This window comes from Leuciscus leuciscus (assembly GCF_965113295.1).
Source record: "Leuciscus leuciscus genome assembly, chromosome: 18".
In the NCBI taxonomy this organism is placed as follows: Eukaryota; Metazoa; Chordata; class Actinopteri; order Cypriniformes; family Leuciscidae; genus Leuciscus; species Leuciscus leuciscus.
This window is the reverse complement of record NC_138742.1, coordinates 24,506,359-24,527,716: the sequence shown is the minus strand read 5'-3', so window position 1 is coordinate 24,527,716 and position 21,358 is coordinate 24,506,359. Positions and strand designations below refer to the sequence as shown.

The 21,358-nt window shown below is 37.0% G+C and overlaps 1 protein-coding gene across 8 annotated transcripts in view; it reads right to left on the bottom strand.

Annotated features, from left to right (window-relative positions):
• The window catches only part of sulf2b (sulfatase 2b), a 141,155-nt gene that overhangs the window by 36,024 nt on the left and 83,773 nt on the right, over positions 1-21,358 (bottom strand). For 7 of the 8 annotated variants that reach the window (XM_082145041.1, XM_082145042.1, XM_082145038.1 and 4 more), the window contains 2 exons: positions 2,757-3,010; positions 1-66 (listed from right to left, as the gene is read on the bottom strand). The exon at positions 1-66 is cut by the window's left edge and continues 174 nt beyond it. In XM_082145041.1, the coding sequence (XP_082001167.1) occupies positions 1-66; positions 2,757-2,946 (256 nt within the window). In that variant the 5' untranslated portion in view covers positions 2,947-3,010. Of the gene's footprint in view, positions 67-2,756; positions 3,011-8,080; positions 8,289-21,358 lie in introns of those variants that run through there. The other variant, XM_082145039.1, reaches the window with a different exon arrangement.

Genomic DNA, 21,358 nt, shown 5'->3' with positions numbered 1-21,358 from the left:
CGTTGGTGAAGTGCGTTCCACCTTGTTCCATGATCCGCCGGGTCTTATTCATGACCTGCATGGAGCCTGGATGAGAGAGAGCGAGCGAGAGAGAGAGAGAGAGAGAGAGAGGATCTATCATTTATTACTAAAGGTGACATAGCTCTACTAACTGCCCTAGTTCAAAGAGAACTGGCTTCTTCTCTTTCTCTTCCTCTACGAAACACTATGACATCGACAGGATAAAGATACCAGTTCTTTCATTAATTCTCTGTTTGTGACATTCCAGCCTTTAAGAGGAAATGTATTGATTGTTTGCAACATGAGGAATCATATGATACCAGTGGTGTGTGAATGTGAATGTGTATGTTTAGAGATATATGATATATTCAAGTCACACACTATTTATTAAAAGTTACAGAATATAAACACCTTTGTTTCTGCTCCTTCTCTGCATTTATAATATGTATGACATATTACTGTTATTACAATATTTTTCATCAAATAAACCGATGAATATAACTGATGAGCATGAGACTTCTTTCCAAAACATAAAAAAAATGTAAAGTGGTATGTACAATAAAGACAATTTTGAAAATTTACAGTAAAAAATGCACAATTCATTTTTATTAATAGATTAACACAATATAAATGATGTCTGGGAAACAAAGTATAGCTAAGTAAACCCACACAACCTACACCCTGATTGGCTCAATTGATAATCGGAGACAGGAAGTCTAGTTCAGTTTGACCTTTTCAGACAGGATCTCCACACCTCTACAGACTCATGCAGAAAGGTCAGCACATACAGTACAAACATACAGGCGGCAAAAATCCTCTGTGAACTTTACACGCAAATGTCAGTATGGATGGGCAACACAAATCAGAGTTCACACAGACAAGTGTGCAAGAGGAGACGAGACGTCACATGGACAGTTATTTCTCTGCCACATTCATCTTTAAAGATTACATAAGTGTGTGTCTGTGTGGTTCAGGTATAACTTATAGGAGACAAAATGTCCCCACAAAGATGGCAATATTATAAATCCTTGTTCTTGTCGGGACATTTTTGGTTCCAATAAGAAAACAAGCTTATAAATCATCCTAAGTGATGTTTATTGAAAATGTAAAAATGCAGAAAGTTTTCTGTGATGGGTAGGTTTAGGGGTAGGGTTAGTGTAAGTTGAGAGAATGTACAGTTTGCACAGTATAAAAATCACTATGTCTATGGAAAGTCCCCATAAAATATGAAAACACAACGTGTGTGTGGGTATAAACTTGACACCCACACACTGCTGGAAGGAGTGGGGACTTTCCTTCCTAATTGAATCACTGTCTTCCGCTTTGACAAAGCCAAAAATGTCTCTTTTTGATCACATAGAGACAGCTGCTTATAAAAATGTTTTAAATAAATGAGCTCTCACATACAGTACTCAAATGCATTCAACAGAACCAAATGCTCTTTCAGCATTAGTCCCATCTCATACCTAAAACCTGTTTGGACTGAGAGATCTCATTGGTTAAAACCATTAGAGATCTTAAAGAACTGCTCAGTTTTTGGAGCACAAGAATGTGTGACATTGAAAATATATATATATATATATTTTACAAGCAGTTAGGTCAGATTACACTGGTTAACATGCATTGAATTAAAATCATAAAAGAGTAGCAATACAATATCGTTCAAAAGGTTGTTTTTGAAAGAAGTCTCTTATGCTCACCAAGGCTATATTAATTTGATTAAAAAATACAGGAAAAGTACAGTAAAACCATAACTGTTTTCTATTGTAATATGTTGTAAAATGTAATTTAATCCTATGACGCAAAGCTGAATTTTCAACATCATTCCTCCAGTCTTCAGTGTCACATGATCCTTCAGTGACCTTCAGAAAATGTTAAAATAATATTTATTTGAAAGCATTTCGCAATTATGATGTGTTTACTGTCACTTTTGATCAATTCAATGCATCCTTGCTGAATAAAAGTATTAATTTCTTTCAAGAATCTTACTGAACAAAGTTTTAAACAGAAGTGTAATTTGATTGAATGAGCTGCGTTTGAAAAGCTGAAATACACATTTAAAAATGCCAATTGAATTCCACTTTAAGGTGCATAGCAAAGTTAAGCTGTAACTGTATGGTTGAAAAATAGCTTAATACAATTATTATCAAATAAAATCATGAACATTGGTGTCATTTATTGTATTGCGGTTGCCATTTAAAGGGCCAGATTTACTAAACAGGGCAAATTAGCGTGAATTCCATAAAAGCTCCGATGGGAGTGGAAAGTTCTGCGCGTGATCTACTGACGACACACAAATTGAAGAACACAAGATTCAGCCGGATCATTTCCATAATGACCAACGCAATCTACCAAGAGCTTAGATGTGCTTTTTTGGGTGTTAAATAATGGCGCAAATACCAGTACATTGACGAGCGCAAACCTTAGTAAATCACCATGCGTGATTCATTCAAAAACTCTCCATCCATAAATTTTGCACCTGAAAGTGAAACTTTTACAAATGCATATGCAATAAGGTCAGCCGCAAAAATAACCCTGTCCACGGATTTTCAGCTCTAATTTTCCACTGCGTGTCTTTAATAAATCCTGACAGTAGTTTTTTAATGCTAAAAGAGGGTTTGTGCTGGAGCAAGCTGTTAGTAAATCAGGCCCAAAGTGTTTAATAATGGATAAGGGAGTTTAAGGAAGCTCCAAAAAAATATATATATACAAAATATAATCATAAAAAGGTATCTGAATGTACTTTTTCCACTCACCCAATTCAATGTCCTGGTCATCGGTGAGGATGAGGATGATGTTGGGGCGGATGTTGCGCCGGTCTCGCTGGAACCGCGGTTTCAGTCTCTGATTGGACTGGAAGACGGAAGCATGAGCCACCGCTAACACAGCCAGCAGCACCAGGAGCCGGGACACCAGGAGCCGGGACACCAGCCCCTGCGTCGCCATGGGCAGAAACTCTCAGGACCCTCTCAGGGCTCACGCTCACTATGCTGATTTCACCTTGTGACACCTGTAGGGAAAACGAGAAACAGACAAGTTCATTTTACTCAGTTTTAAACCCCAAATGAGGCAGAAAATTTCAGTTCCAACCAATTTTAGACTCTCAACCTTGGCGTTGTGAAGATTGTACTGTATTTATGGAAAAGTTTTAATGACCTTAATTGTTCAAGCCATAAACATAACATTAGCATAAAAACATTACCCATACATGATTATTAATTTTTTTTTCTCTGAAACGTTCGTTTGAAAATGTTTGTCTAACATTTTTAAATGTTACTTGTTACAGAACGTCCAGAGAACATTCAAAAGTAACAATCTCATAATGTTTGCAAAATGGAATGTTCCTTTAACATTCGCATAACCAAGAAAAAAAGTGTCTTTGTGTCTTAAAGGGACAGTTCACTCAAAAATAAAAAAAATTCTGTCATCATTTACTCACCAGACACCCATTGACTTTAACAGTAGGAAAAAAATACTATGGAAGTCAACTATCTGGTTACCAACATTCTTCAAAATATCTTCTTTTGTGTTCAGCAGAAGAAAGAAACTCATACAGGTTTGGAACAACATGAGAATTAGAAAATGATGACACAATTTTCATTTGTGGGTGAACAATCCCTTTAACTTAAAGATATCAGTCCACTGTCTTTCCACCATGAGAGATGATTAACAGTATTTGGAATAAGCCGTCTCTCACTGAATTTATATTATGGTCGACATCTAATTTGAACCCAGTGAATTAGGAGCACGCACACACACACACACACACACACACACACACACACACACACACACACACACACACACACACACACACACACACACACACACACACACACACACACACACACACACACACACACACACACACACACACACACACACACACACACACACACACACACACACACACACACACACACACACACACTATCTAGGGTAAGGCTTTTATTGATGCACAATGCTGTTTCATGCACTGTAATCATTTCTTGAGCATGAATAATTTAATAGGATGGAATCCCCTTCTCAGCTGCTAATCTGTGTTGGAAAATAAAACCCCACCCACTGCTACCCACCATGAGCTAAATACACACACCACGCACACAGCAGGGACTAATCTGTGTGAGGGGGGTAAACTTGGAGAGCACGAACAAGCCTGAGAGCAATAACCCCAGGACTCAGGCTGAGCTGAAGAGGTGTAGTGAGAGGTGGAGGACGTGAAGATGTCAAAGAGCAAATCCATGCTGAGATCTTCACTTTCACACAATTATCCCGCACAGCGACTCTTTAATATTGTAATACTCCTCTGATACTGTTGTGCAGGTGAACACAAGAGAAGCCGGCAGTCATGCCGTCACCGCACAAATATAATAACTAGAGTTACCCATAGTGATGTACCAAAATTTGAATTCTGGCCACTATGATACATTTACATTTAATCATTTAGCAGACACTTACAATCCAAAGCAACTTACAAATGAGGAGAACAATAATACTGATAAATAAATATGGCTAAAGACTCAGCTGCTCGGGTTAAGTTAGGGCCATGAAAGTGATTTTAATAATTAATTCGCTAAATGGCCTGATATTAAAATTCTATACGATTTTGTCCAAATAAATTAAAAATAAAACACTAAAAACTAAAATCAACTACGAGTGAATTTAGGCATTGCAACATTATACTGTACAGAATAAAAAAATAAATATTATGAGAAATAATTGGATATAAATGGATATTCTGAGATATCAGTTAAGCAGACACAGTGAACATGTTGGACAGCATTTACAACTTGTGCTCGTAATGATAACAATATAAGCATAATATTACAATATAAGAATAATATTTAATAATTTTGAATGTCAATCCAAAGTTGCCATCATCTGAATTACCTGAAATCATCACAAAGGCTGGATCATTTAACAGTGTGAATAAATTATTGTTTTTAAATAATAATTAACTTTGAATTAGCTTTAGGTGATAGCAAAGACATTTGAATACGAGCATAGGAGAAAATGAGCAAATCTAACTCTGATTTACCAACACCAATATATAAAAAAAATCCCGTAAAATCTGAAAACCACTATGGTATCAATATATTGTGTACCCTTACTTAATTTGATGCCAAAATAATGCATTAAAAAATGAATCATACACCAAGCAGTGCAGAAAACATCTGGTTAAACTGGACTGTGGATGGTTTGTGAACAAGACGCAGGTTTTTGCACTGAAATATAATTGTGAATTTGCTCCTGACTGTCTGAACATGTACCAGTTCTTCTCCTGAACTCAACAGACAGATGTCAGCCTACACTTATTAACTGCTTAATTCAAACTAAATCAGACTAAACTAACAGCTTTGTTGCTTTGCTTTGCTTCACACAGATGGCAGAACTGAATTCATTCCCTTAATTACACTCAAACACAGAACTGCATGACAGACTTTACTTTCAAAAGTTAGCCGACTCACATTTACACTGAATGAGAACAACAAATTATCACCTTTATTTTGATGATGCCAAAGGGTAAATGACTTATTAACCATACACTCTATGCCAACCTGCAAAACCACTGAGATTCAAAATCTAATTCAAAGCTGGAAATAAAACAAAGAAACATTATGATGTCAAATGAATAGAAATATTTCAGCTTCTTTTCCTACTAATCCTGTAAGTAAACTTGTGATATTAATCATGTGGTCAGATGTTCTTCCATTAAAGCACAAGATACTTCTCAGATCATATGATCATCAGGTTTTACACTTAAACTTGTGGATTCTGCTGCCAATAAAGCAAAAGCGCGAAGTACTAATTATTAATACTCCGATATTCACATTATTTTAAATTCAACTTTTCACTCAGATTGCCATGCTGATTTTATAATTATAATTAGATTGTATTAAATTAGGAAAAATGCAAAATAGGATAATTTTCAGAAAAATTGCATATCAATCTGTACAAATTACGCTTGTTTGTAATCAACTGACTTTTTTTTGCTTTTCATGCCAAGGCAGCTGTGTGCTTCAAGGAAAGCATTTAAAAAGAAGGGAAGGAAAGAAAGAAAAAGAAAGGAGGGATGAAAACAGACACTAGTCTCTGAGGAGACAAATCACAAACCCCAAATCACACAGCCACACAAACACCTCCTCCATCTCTATTCAAACAGCGATCAAATACAACACATCTCCTGTCAAACGCAACCATGCAGGACTTAACGTAAAACAATGTTATTCTCTGCATAACCATTAGTGTATTGATAGAAAGATTCCTCTTTGATGAAACTCTTACTCTCCGGTGTTCTCCGATCGTGAAGCCCCTTTAACACCGCGAGAACGGCCGACAGAAGAAGAGAGAATTGATTTCTGGCAATTGATTTCTGATGTTTGAAACGTTGGACCAGGGTCGTCAAGGTCCACTAAATATAATTACACTCACAATGACAGCATAGCATGATTTTTAAAGGATTCTGGGAAATTATAAAGCACATGATAGAGTCTAATAGGTTGCTTGCGTTCAGTCATTACGTTCTATTTTCGTTCTACATGGTCTGCGCTTCTCTTATTTTACGGCACAGATAAAATTAGCGTGAGGAACGTCCAGCTGATGCGACCGACCCTTACATGTGTATTTGGAGTCTAACATAAGATGAATCAGAGAAGATCCACGATTCAAGAGATCTGACACATTTCACATTCAAACACACTCATCCCCTTGGATACATCTCGCTCTTCCCTTGGCTTTCTTACATTATACTGTACACTGTCTCTGCGTTCCTAGAGATTTCACACTATACAGCTGCTTTTGTCCAAAACACAATATACGGATACTGAGCTCATAGCCACTAGAGAGAGAAAGACCGAGACAGTCTCTTTTACTGCCAGTTCTCACAGGGACAGTAAAGACAGGGGTTTTACTCAAATACAATATACAAAAGAACAGGACATACCGAATATTGCTATTATGGCTTGAGCAGAGACTTTTTGAAGCGTTTACTCTGCCATTTACAAAACAGGCGGAAAATGTCAAAATAAGCTATGAGAAGATTGCGTTAAAAGTAAGGCATGTTCTCAGGCAATAACAAAGCAGCATAATATGCTACAAACATCCATGCTCAGTAAAGAGTTAAATATTCTTCAGCCAGATAATATAGTTTGTGGTTGCAAAGCAGCAGCAAATTGCCACAGTTATATAGAATGTGCATTTATAGGAGTGTGTTTATTATAGTGCTTTTACAATCAGAAATTAGATAATAATAATCTGCTCTGAATTTGAAAATGTTTGACTTTATATCCTCATTCACATCAAATTCCGATTCAAATTGAATGTAGTATTGACAGATATGTTTCAAGGAATTAACAAACAAAACCTGTTATGTACTTTTATATCATATGTGAATTGGATCTACTGTAGATTTAAATGTGCAATTGAATTTTATCTGGAATATGGATTTAAATTTAAATTTGAATTGCATCTGGATTTAAATGTGAACTGTGAACTCAGAATTCGGATTTAAATATACATTTGAATTGTTTCCTGATTTTGATTTAAATATAAATCTGAATTGTATCTGGATTTGCACTTAATGTAAATATGATATCTGGATTTAAATGTGAACAGTGAATTAAATCTGAATTTGGTTTTAAAGACGTGTATTTTCACTTAAATACAAATCAGAACTCTATTCAGACTTTGATTTAAAATAAATCTGAATTGCATCTAGATTTCCATTTAATTCTAAATTCTAAATTGTTTTGGGTTTAAACATAAATTTAAGTTTAAACCTTTAAGGGTTTAAGAGGACAAGATACAAGAAAATAGAAAAGGAGCAGAATATAGACAACTTACTAGCCTGAAGTGAGCAGAATCTGGGTTAATGTAGGGTCCGTCCCTCAACAGAGGCACAAACCCCTAACTTCACTTTTCAGGAAAACACCTCTCCTCCACTTCTTTCATCCCTCTACATCTCCTTTCCTCTTCTCTCACCACCTTGCACAGCATCTCCCGCTTGTTATCACTGTCATCCCTCTCTCTTTCTACTCTCAAACACCTCTCTCACGTCTCGATCCCCCTGTTCCGTGAGTACCTCATGGTGTTGATGTCAGATCCTCGGTCTCGCTCAGCACAGCTGCTCATCCCACATGGAAGTAGAAATATCCAGATACGGAGCGCGAGGGCTACGGGACCATCTTAATGTGATCCTCGATAACAAGATACAGTGGTAACACTCCACACACAGCACTTACTCATCTGTCTCACTGTAGGTCACTATGCTGTAGCTATATCCCTCTCGCTCGCTCTCTCTCTCTCTGTGTGCGCTCTCTTCTCTCTGCACTTCTCTTCTCTCCCCCCCCACCCACCCAGGCTCTCTCATTCTAGCTTCATCGCACCCTCTCTCTCTCTCTCCCCTGCTATAATTCCTTTCCCACTCGTCTCATCTCCGGCATCCACTCTCTCAGGATTGATGTGTTGTAACCTTGAGCTCTGCTGCTTTCAATTTATTATCCCTCTCACCCCGTCCCATCTCCCATCTTCTGTAAGGGTTAACGGAGCATCGCGACGTAACAAAAACCGAGGACGAGGGTCCCATCTGCGTCCCGTTTATGCTCCGCCGACCACGCTGCTCTGCATACAAGAACATTCATTTACATTACATTATATTAACAAGCACCTCAAACCAAAGCCCTCGCTATTTATATTTACATGAGTTCTAAATGAAAGCCCGCCACATTTAAATTTAGATGAATTACTGCAATAGCCGCAGTTTCATTTGCAGAAAAAAACGGTGCTTATATTAACATACCAATGATTTGTGAGTGCAAACTGCATGCAAATGGTGGCGATTGGTGTTGAAATTCACTGTGCCAGCTGTGTTGAAAATGCATTTGAAGCATGCAAGTTGCATTTATGCACAGATTTGTTGATAATATATATTATAATTATTTATATGTGTATCCATACAATTTAAATTCTATAAAATGTCATGTTCTTCCTTCAATAGTTACATTTAATTTATTAATAATAATAACACATTCAATATATATATATATATATATATATATACACACACACAATTCTAAGTATATAAAAATACATTATATTTGTTTGTATATATTTTTTATTATATTAATTATGAATTATTATTATTTGCATATTTATAATATGTTCATGGTCTTTTCAAGTCAAGATTACAGGTGTGTATAAATATATATATGTGTGTGTGTGTGTGTGTGTGTGTGTGTGTGTGTGTGTGTGTGTGTGTGTGTGTGTGTGTGTGTGTGAGGGATTTATCTTTTTATCTTTTCATTTTAAATCGATTTGTGGTTTGAAAAATGTAGTTATTTTTTATTTATTAATATAAGCACAAAGAAAATAATAAAATGGTTTCAGATTAAGTATACCTTTCCACACCGCAGGACGTGTTAAAATCCCAAAAGCATTTCATGTCTTTGACTACTAGCATGACATTTACTACTAGCTAAATACTGCCTTTCATGAACAGGAGATAAATGTGTGTTGTAAAGTGGTCTGAGTAAAAGACAACCATACAAGATAAAGCCCAGATAACAGAAGAGGTTTTGTGTGTAAAGACGCTGATGGACTATGGCCGTCTGGGGTAGAGAGGTATTGATTCAACATGCGTACTTGAACACACACACACACACACACACACACACACACACACACACACACACACACACACACACACACACACACACACACACACACACACACACACACACACACACACACACACATGAATACACACACACAGAAATGACGAAAGGTCAGACGCACTTCAGACATCTGTCTTTGACCGCAAAGCCAACTGGAATTTCGCTATTCACAGCTAATTCCACAACTATTCTGCTATGAATTTCCAGAAAAAATTGCTACAGTTCCCACTGTGAGGAGCTCAACAGACCATGGCTTTGTTATTGTCAGAGAGACAGAAAGAGAGAAAGAAAAAAGAACTGTCAAATTGTCTGGGCCTTTTTTAATTAACTTTGTCCATTTGCTCTTCTTATCATGCTACTGTGTGTGAGTGTGAGTGTGTGTGTGTGTGTGTGTGTGTGTGTGTGTGTGTGTGTGTGTGTGTGTGTGTGTGTGTGTGTGTGTGTGTGTGTGTGTGTGTGGTTAAGCACAAACGTTTCTTACGAATAAAATGCCGCTTAAGAAGATCCAATGTTGATTATTAGCTGATATTAGAGATTTAATTATTTTCTTTTTTTTCAGTATTTAATTTTGCAGCTCATTCCTCTATGTTTACATTTAGGTTACCTTTGCTGTAATTGTATACATAGGCCTACTTAAAGTTGTAAATCTTTAATCACGCTAACAATTTAATAACACTGTTAGTTATACATTTTCAGCGAAAGTGTATACTCACTTTTCATACTGTAGATTACAATGTTGTGATGCTTAGTTTTAAATGTTTTATTTTTAGTATTTATTTAGATCAAATAGTATAGAATATACTACAGTAATATATATAATATAATATAATATAATATGAAATAAATAATTATCTACTTAAAGGTGCTCTAAGCGATGCTGGGTGACGTCACTTCTTGTTGACGTTCGAAGTATTGTCAAACAAAAAACGGAGGCTAGCTCGACCCTCCCTCCTCCACATCCCGTCCCCTCCCTTCCATGCTTCCTAAAACAGTCATGAACCATTTAGAAAAACCAAACTGGATTTACCCTGTCCAGCAAAAACAGCCCCACCTGAATGTCGGATTGGAAGCCCTTCTGCTGGCGGAGTTCTCGCCACCTTTTGAACGCTTTTCTGATGTAAATTCAGGACTTTGCGTTCCTTCTCCTTTTCCCTATTCTTTGTTATTTGTTCATCGGAACGTCGTCTTTTTTTTCCGTGTGTCGGCCATATCAAAATTCTCAAGAATATACCATTTTAACGTTAGTCGTTGTTAGGACATCTCTCCTCTAGCTAACTTCCCTCTTCATGCTTCTCTCTCCTCCACTCCCGACACACACCCCTTCATGTGCACACGCACTAACTCCCCAACCCCCACCATCCAATCATTCTTGTCGGTTATTGGCTGGAACACTGTTTGTTATGTTTTGTGGTCCAGGCTGGGCCAGTTTGTTTTTCTTGCTGTTTGTGGAGCCTGGGCTGTCTACAGAGATCGCGTTTTTTTACAGTGTGTTCAGGGGACAGGCAGATAGCGGATGGTGAGGAGATGTTTGCTGGATGTGACAAAAAACATTTTTAGTTGGCCTAAAAAACGCATGACATCGCTTAGAGCACCTTTAACTATACGCAGAATTTTAATATAGGTGAATTTCTTAAGAAAAAATTTAAATGACGATGAATGAGAAAATGATAAAAAAAAATATTTTACATAAAAACAACTGAAAACAGTCAGAGGAACTAATGAATACAAGAAATAGAATATTAGCGTTTTTAGAAGAATATTATACTTTTACACAGTAATACAATCAAGATGATTCCCAAATCTCACAGCAAATACACATCATAAAAAAACAATAAAATAAAACACAAAGCTCTAAAACCGGTGGATAAAAAATTTCCCGGGCCCCAGATATCCAATAAAATACACTGGAACAATAAAGCAGAAATAAATTATGAAAAATTAAACTAAATGAACCTCAAATTACAAACCTGCCTTTACAGGGTGACAGTAATTAGCAGCAGTAATTCAACAAAACACCTGATGCACACATATCAGAACAACAGCACAAGCTCAATATCTCACCATCATTGAGCCAAACAGACTTGAGAGCTATTTCAGGTCTGCAGTTCATTGCCGTGACGAACATGTGGACAACTAATATTAAATAAGGGCATTAATACAGAGTCCTTGATGATAACAGCAATTAATCCTTCTTCATTAGTGTCTGCTATCCTCTAATTACACCTGCTAATTATAATTCATCTCTCGCTTTCTCTCTGCGCTGCTCTGCATTAGAGCGCTGACGTATCTTTTCCTCCTACACCATATTAAAAATGTGACAAAAAAAACTCTTTAAACTCATTTCAGAATTGCATCGCCATCATGCAGACTTGATGCATTTGCCGACCAAAGTGTCGTCAAGGGAAAGGTTTGTCATTTAAAATGAATTGAGTTTACAAATGCACTAAATTATGTGAATTATGAGGCGGGGAGCGTTGAAATAGGGTGTAAAACTGTTTAATGGAGAGAAGCAGTGTGGGCTAAATGGTTTGTGTAAACAAGCACACAACAGTCTTCTGTTTTTGCTGGAGTTTGTGTAAGGTAATTACAATCCACTGAAGAGATGTATGAAAACACTGATAAAAAAAAATAAAAAAAACAGCATCAAGGGACTGTGTTTCAAAAAAACGTTCAAAAGTTTGGGGTTAGTTAGAAAATTCATTCTTCTCTTTCTCAAATATATGCTGTTGAATTATAGTAAAAAAAAAACAAAAAAACTAAGATTTCCACTAAAATAAAGCAGCAAACCCGTTTTGTTAACATTGAAAATAATAAGAAATGTATATTGAGCAGCAAATCAGCATATTAGAATGATTTCTGAAGGAAGATGTGACACTGAAGACTAGAGTACGTTGTTGAGTGGATTGCAGTGTGGTTGCTAGGGTGTTACGAATGGTTGCTAGGTAGTTGATTACTGGCCCAAGTCTTTCCTCGTATACTGAATTAATTTTTTTGCCAAAAATCAAAAAAAAAAAAATAGAGTTGGGGTACTTGAACTCAGACTGCAAGTATGAATGAACTCGGACTTGTGCGCTCTCGAGTGGACTTGACACGGACAGATTACAGTCTAATCTACGTCATGTTGTAACATGAAAAATACCAACATAAAATTAAGGCGGCAAGACATTAAAAAACGTCTCACACTAAAACTCACTTGGTTAAAGACTGGGACTCGACAATGTGGACTCGGACCCAACACAACAAAAAACCCTAAACACCAAGTATGATCAATGACAGTAATAACGATCCTTGCTTTATAAAGAAGCGGTAATGAGAAAAAAACTCAGCATCTATTCTTCTTCATCAGTCAAACATTTGGCTTGTTAACAATAAATTAATGTTTGTTGTGTAATTATGACACACATTTTGCTTCCTCTTGTGTATCTAGTGATGTACAACTATTAGAATAAACAGTCAGAGGATTTTCTGATTTGACTGAAGAAGTGTGTGTGTGTGTGTGTGTGTGTGTGTGTGTGTGTGTGTGTGTGTGTGTGTGTGTGTGTGTGTGTGCTTGATTGAGAGAGAGAGAAATAAAATAGAAAAACATGCTTTATTCACTCACGCAATGAAATGCTGAAGCACTTTGGAAAACAACAACGTATGTTCAAGAACTCCCGCCAACGTATTTTTGCAACTTATCACTGCTCCATTAGCCTGTGTGTGTGTGTGTGTGTGTGTGTGTGTGTGTGTGTGTTTGACATGCTCTCATTGAGTATGTGCCAGGGCTGCTAATTAATTTGCACATTAACCAAATGTGTGCAATTGCGTGTGAGTGTGTGTGCATGAATACACCGGAAGAATGAAAACACTTGCCTTATTCACATTCACTCACTTCTTGGAAAATAAAATGCACCATACCAAGAGTTCTCTCTACTCTGTGTAAAGGTTTTAGTGTGATTTCTGTTTAACACGTCAAGCTCTATTATACATTATTCAGTGTTGCTAATCAATCCCAGGTCTCACTGGGCAATGTGCAAAAAAAAGATAAAAGTGACTTAAATGAAGTGTGACCTTTTCCCTTCTGTTTTCAGTGCTGCTTTTCTGCTGCTGCTTTGCTAATTAATTAGTCATTTAGCTGACACCAACTAATCCAAAACGACTTATGGTGCACTAAGTAAAATGACAATCCCTCTGGAGGAACCTGGAGTCAGGAGCCAAGCTCGAGGGTATGTTGTCGACCACTCAAACCTGCACACTTCTGCATACTTCACTAAGTGACAACTCAATCCGTTTCACCTCTCATTACAGAAATGTAACATTAATCCCAAAATACAAATACATTAATAGTCCAAAACAATAGCATCAACTCCATGACGTAAAGTCTCGTTCCACTTCGCAAGGGAAACACCTTTTGGAAGCTTTAATGTCTGTTCACACCAAGGATGATAACTATAACGATAATGATAAAGACATAAAAATCGAACTAAATGTAAAAGAATAGCAGAGTCCTCATCACAACTATAATGATCACGACACAGGGGAACGATATTGGAATCATGTTCAGAATGTTTCTTTTCAGCTAATGAGCACTAAAAACACTGACAGCCAATCAGAATCCAACAGCTCAAGCAATTAATGAGGCAGACGTTTATATTAAACAGAGCGTTATTGTGTGTTGGTGTGGACGCTAAAAAAGTGATCATTATAGTTATAGTTCTTAGAGTGCGCTCTGATTGGTTGTTGCCACACTGCATTGCTGTAGATGTACATCAGTCTGAAATCAGCCCAATTTTATTGCATCACCAACAGTCTCTGTCGCTCATTGAAAATGAATGCCTTCCGCTCACTTTGTCATCAAAATTTCTGTCAAATTGCATGAACAACCCCTTCGTTAGTCCCTTCCCTGAGTCAATGAATCAATAGGCCTTTTGAATTAAAACGCTTGGAAAGTGGTTGTTCTACAGTGAAGAGGGTCATTATTTAACTCAATTTACCTTTCATTTGCAAAGTTTACAGAGAGTTGCCTTGCTGTAGCTCTATTATTGAGATTCTGCTCGCTATTAGCTGCTAGTAGTGAATTTTAGTTTGCCTGCGAGGCTCTAAGCACTGCAGTTTCTTCTGAACCCATTTACCTCTTTTTCCCTAAAGAATCTCTTTATCTTTAAGCAGTGCAGTCGAGTCTCACCTTTTGCCGCTGAAAATTTGAGGCTAAAACACAAGCTGATCGATTCCACCTGTGTGTTACAGTTTCCTTCTGCTCTCAGGGTAAGGTGGGAGAAGCTCTTGCGGTTGAGCGCCGTAATAAAAAGCTTGCGGTAACCCTGGCGGGGGCCAATTTTCAAACCGACTCCCACGAACTCCTGAGCTAACATTTGTCTTTGGCTTTCCGTTGGGGCCACGGCACTTTCATGTTCTCTTTTCACATTGCCTCCTCACCCGCCTCATCTCAGCTTGCAGAATATTAATGGAGAAAGGTAGTTAAAAAACTTCACAAAGCCTCTTTTCCTGTGGGCTTCTGCAGGGAATGAGGAAAGGAGGAACCCTACAGAATATAGATGCACTAATTTGACCCCTGGATTCAGTGCGCATGTAAAATAAAAAGACATTATGAGGCAGGAATGTATGTGTGCTATACTTCAAGTTAAGTCCCACACGGGAGGAGAAAGCACTTGTATTTTGTGTTAGAACGGATATGGCAGTGATGTACTGTACATACTCTTTTTGCGATGCCCTTACAAATATTCCCACATATGCCTCTGCTTGTCTCGACATGCAAAGGGAGTCTGAAGCCTTCTGGGTATATCAGACCACTGAGACGCCAAACTCTACAGCGCTGCTTCCATTCCTTCCAGAACTCCATTCAGTTTACCAACAAAAAAATGCTTTCAGATTCAAATCGCTCCATGACAAGCCATTTACCCTGACAATAACCATTCCCCCCCCCTCTTTTCTCCTGCAGATGTATCATTAAAAATGGAGAAAGGCGGATGGGGGGAGAGAGAGAGAGAGAGAGAGAGAGAGAGAGAGAGAGAGAGAGAGAGAGAGAGAGGGGCTGGTGGACGTTGTACTGTATCCTTGTCTCATATTAGAATCCCATTAAATAATCCCAGTCGTTTCCGCCAGTGTGATGCGCGTGTTTGTGTGCACACTGAACACTTATGGCATTGGATTACGCACACTGCTAGCTGATATCACTGAGAGCTTGATAAAAATAAAACAGACTAGGGTATCAATAGGTTTCCCTGGTAGAATAACAGGATAAAAAGGATATTAAATAATAATAATAATAATAATCAAAAATAATTAAATTTTCTATGTAAAATATTATTCCATGACATAACACTCCATTTGCTTCTCTTTTAATATAGACTTAAGTTTGTTTAATTGACATACTGTGTGTATACATTACTATGTAAAAGTTTGGAGTCATTAAGATTTTTGTTTAGTTTTGAGAGTAAAGACATTTAAAGATTAAATAAAGATTAAAAGATTTCTATTCAAATACAGTTTTTTAAACTTTCTATTAATTAGAGAATTTTGGGGGGAAAAAATGTAGCACGAAATGTATTTCACGATTGAAATATTAAACAGCACAACTGTTGATAATAATCAGAAATGTTTAATGAGCATCAAATCATCATATTATACAGATTTTTTTAAGGATCATGTGACACTGAAGACTGGAGTAATGATGCTGAAAATTCAGCTTTGATCACAGAAATAAATAAAATGTTAAAATATATTCAAATAGAAAACAGTTATTTTGAATAGTAATACTATTTCACAATAGTAATGTTTTCGCTGTAATTTTGATCAAATAAATTTAGCCTTGGTGAGAGACTTCTTTCAAAAACATTAAAAATCTTACCAGCCCCAAACTTTTGAACGGTAGGGTACAGTTCAATCATGTGACACTGAATCACTGAATCATGAATCATGTGACATAGTCAACATTTTTTAACCCTCATGTTGTTTCAAACTTGTATGATTGTATATCTTCCATGGAACACAAAGAACAAAATTTGTAGGATGTTCATACAATGAAAGTGAATGGAGACTGAAGCTGTAAAAACCCCAAAATTACACAAAAGTGCTTGTGTGCATTCAAAAATAATGTTGCATCACTCTCGGTTTAACATAAAAGATGCTCATTTGGTATTCATTTGAATATGACGACACGTGAATGATAAATGAGGGTTTTGGAACAACATAAGGTTGAGCAATTCAATTTATTATTCCTTTAAAACATATTGATATTTATTTTGCACTGATATTTGGACAATTTGCAGCAAAGCTGTATGTAGAGCGGATTTCATCATGGTAAAATGTGTTCAATGCAGTAGAGAATGCAGCCATGTTTTTGGAAGTACACCAAAGTATCTAAACAAATACGCAAAGAGGTCAATGTGCAGATCTTAACAGGCGTTCTGATTCTGCGCGTGCAGATTCTGTGTGGGCCTGATCAGGTATACACAGAAGAAATAAACACACAAAACATAAACCCTGACCTCTTTGCTTACACCCTGAAGTGAAACACACTCATTATCATGCGCACAATAACAGTTCAGATGGACCTCCGCTACTTCCAGATCCATTGCTATGGCAACATCGCACGTCTGCTCGTACAACTGCACAGGTCTCTCTCTCTCTCTCTCTCTCTCTCTCTCTCTCTGTGTGATGGACTCATTCAGAAGAGGCTAAACTCTCAGCAGGGTGAATGCGCTGTATCACAAATTCTCATTCGTCTTTCTCATTTGTATTTTTGTGAGTGTGTCACAGTACGTTAGTTCTAGGTCTCTGTGTCAAAGTGTGCTCTCACCCAGCCTTGCTTCTGTCATTGTTCCATTATCCCATTTTGACCCACACACTCCATCCATCACTCTCTCTCCCCCAGTGCCGTCTCTTCTCCTTCACTCGGACCACTCTACCTGTTTTATCATCAATACCAAATGCTGCCCTAGAGGGAGAATCCAAGAAAACTGTAAAAACGAGAACGTAGAACAACATCCACTATTCTGTCCGTACTAATCCATCCATTGCCTCCCACAGCAAAGAGATCATTTAGAAATATTATTTATTTGAAATAATTCATTTAGTAGAATATATCTATAATAATAATAACAACAAGGAATCTTGTTACTAGTGTTACTAGTAAGATTTTTTATTTTACTAGTAAGATTTTTAATTGAACTATCCAGTGGCATTTCTGACTAGTCATAACATAAGACGAGTAAAAAAGCAGTTGTGACTAGTAAAATAAAAAAATCTTACTAGTAACATTCGGAATAAATACTAGTATCTAATGAATAAGTACTAGTATCTATTGAATAAGTACTAGTATCTAATGAATAAGTACTAGTATCTGTTTAATCGGTACTAGTATCTATTTAAGAGGTACTAGTATCTAATGACTTAGTACTAGTGTTTATTGAATACATACTAGTATCTAGTAATAGTTACTAGTATCTAAAAAATAAGTACTAGTACCTAATAAATAACTACTAGTATCTAATATATATGTACTAGTCACAATTGGAATACATACTAGTCAGAACTGAATAGTTGATATCTGAATGACAGATCCCCATAGAAGTCAATGGCAAAAAATTGTATTTGTTACTAGTAACAAAAGAATAGTTACTAGTCACTATTGGAATAAGTACTAGTATCTAATGAATAAGTACTAGTATATAATGAATAAGTACTAGTATCTATTTAATAGGTACTAGTATCTAATGAATAAGTTAGTATCTAATAATAAGTACTAGTAACTAATGAATAAGTACTAGTATCTAATGAATAAGTACTAGTATCTAATGAATAAGTACTAGTATCTATTTAATAAGTACTAGTACCTAAAGAATAGGCACTAGTACCTAAAGAATAGGCACTAGTACCTAAAGAATAAGCACTAGTAGCTAATGAATAAGTACTAGTAGCATGAAAATAGAGACTAGTCGGTTTAAATTATTAAATGTTAAAACGGCTTGCCATAGGCAGAACCATAGAAAGACAGATAGATAGATAGATATATAGATAGATAGATAGATAGATAGATAGATAGATAGATAGATAGATAGATAGATAGATAGAACCACAGACAGACAGACAGACAGACAGATATATAGATAGAACCACAGACAGACAGACAGACAGACAGATAGATAGAACCACAGACAGACAGACAGACAGACAGATAGATAGATAGACAGATAGATAGACAGATAGATAGATAGATAGATAGATAGATAGATAGATAGATAGATAGATAGATAGATAGATAGATAGATAGAACCACAGACAGACAGACAGACAGACAGATATATAGATAGAACCACAGACAGACAGACAGACAGACAGATAGATAGAATGTCGGATGGATGGATGGATGGATACATAAAAGTCATTTGTCTGATAAAGCCATGTAAAGTGTTGTTGTTGTTTTTTCAACAAATCTTTGTGAGTGAACTTTGTTGATGTGAAGTCTGGAAAGACATTTGTATTTGCCTGTAGTGCTGAATAAGAGTACTTATTGCTATAATAGAAAATATTGGCCCTGATACGGCTTGTTTGAAATGTAGACCATTAGGAACAAGAAGGTTTTCCCAAGCTTTTAAGATCCATTCTCTTAAAATCCAATGGAACCACATAATAAGCTTGAGGCATTTGCTTGTGTCTTCCAGACACATGCACCCACTCAAAGCTTTCATATTATATATTTCACATGTGCGGCCCACTCTTTCCATTCATCTGACCATGTGAGCATGAGTTATAGCTGTGCACTATATTTTGCAAGGTGTTGTGACATGTGAGAGGGAACAAGGCAAGAGCAAAAAAGAGAGAAAGCATCAGTCTTTTGAATAAATAAAGATCCATGGAAGATCAAAGGAGAGGACGCAGTAAGTCAGCTTATGGACGCTGCGTTTAATAGATGAAAGCATGACTCTCGCTCTCATACATCCTGTCTGTTTTCATTCATCCACTCCATCCTCTCATCTCCTGACAACAGGTTCAAGCACTCGGCTAGAGCTTTGGTTCATTGCTTAGAATTACTTCCAGACTCTCACCAGAAAAATTACCAATCTAACCAGAAATGTTGCTAAAATACTGACAAATTGAAAACAAATTTCTACATTTTCTGAAGAAATGTAAGTGGTGCTTGAATGTGCAAAATTTGCTTTCACTATGTCATAGTTGCCATGCAGTTCCTAATGCATTTGAATATTTTACAATATGATGCTATGCAGTTGCCAGAGTGTTGTTATGTGGTTGCTAGGGCTTTTTAAGCATCTTACAGTATGATACTATGCAGTTTCTAATTTGCGTGTATTGCTTGGCAGTTGTTAGTGTTCCGATGGGTACCAGGGTCCTGTTAGGTGGTTGCTAATGTGCTTAAGGTGGTTGCCAGGATGTTGCTATGGTGTTTTAAAAAAATTCAGGGTATTGCTATGCAGTTGGTAGAGTGTTCTGGGTTGTTGCCAGGGTGTTCCTCTGTGGTTTATGGGGTATTCTATGTGGTTGTCAAGGTGTTGCTACTGTCAAGCTGTTTGAAATGTTTTCAGTGTATTGCCATGCAGTTGTTCTGTGTGTGGTTGCCAGGGCAATGCTAGGTGGTTGCTAGTGTGTTCTAGCTGGTTGCCAGGGTGTTGCTATTGTTATTCAGTTGTTAGAGTATTCTAAGGGCAATGCTAGATGGTTGCACCTCAGCAAATACCACTAAATACCAATTTTCGGTTACACTTTATTACGATGGTCCACTTTAGACATTCTACTACAATAAGTAACTTTGCAACTAACAACTAACTCTCATTAGAATATTAGTAGGCTGTTAGAGGATTATGTTAGGGTTAGATGTTAGGTTTCAAGTTTGTAGAATAGGCTGACATGTACTTGCAAAGTTACTTATAGTCAGTAGAATGTCTGAAGTGGACCATTGAAATAAAGTGTTAGCAGATATTAAACAGATATTCTACAAATACTCTAATGAGAGTGAGGTGACAATGTTGTTACAGTCAGTAGAATGTCTAAAGTGGACCTTCAAAATAAAGCGTTACCCAATTTTTACCCAATGGGTTTTAGCATAAACAGCAACAAAAAGTAATACGGTAATACCATGGTATTATTTGTCACAGAACTGCCTTGTAAGGAAAAAGCCACAGTTTTGTTTTGTTACAATCTACTTTATGGTACTGGTAGTCAAGCTTATTTAGCGTGAAATAGTGCAGCACAATGAGGAACAGCATCTTTGAGGCAGTGAGATAGCTTGTACATCACCAGTAATTCAATTGTGAGCATGTTGAGAGCCGCAAACAATATATATTTTTTAAATTACTGCAATCTGTTGAAAGCAACTTATAATAATATACTGTAGATTGTGCTCATGGTGGCAGCTAAACATGAGCACCAACATCTGTCAGTAGTTTACTGGGAAACCACTCACACTGATGAACCAAAAACATAAACGAGAACAATTTAATAACTGAAAAATATGGGCCTCGTGAAACACTGCAGCAGGCTGGATGAAGTTAAACAAATCGGTAAAATCTGGCACTGGAAGAGCAGTGAGGCGTGTTTGGCAGATGAGACGCACATCTGTGCTGAACTGGGCCAGACACATCCATGCGGTTCAGGCTTGGGTTTGGATTGAACAGTGTTTTAGTGGGATAGACGTGGAAATGGGAATATCTGCAGTGGGCAAGGAGAGGATG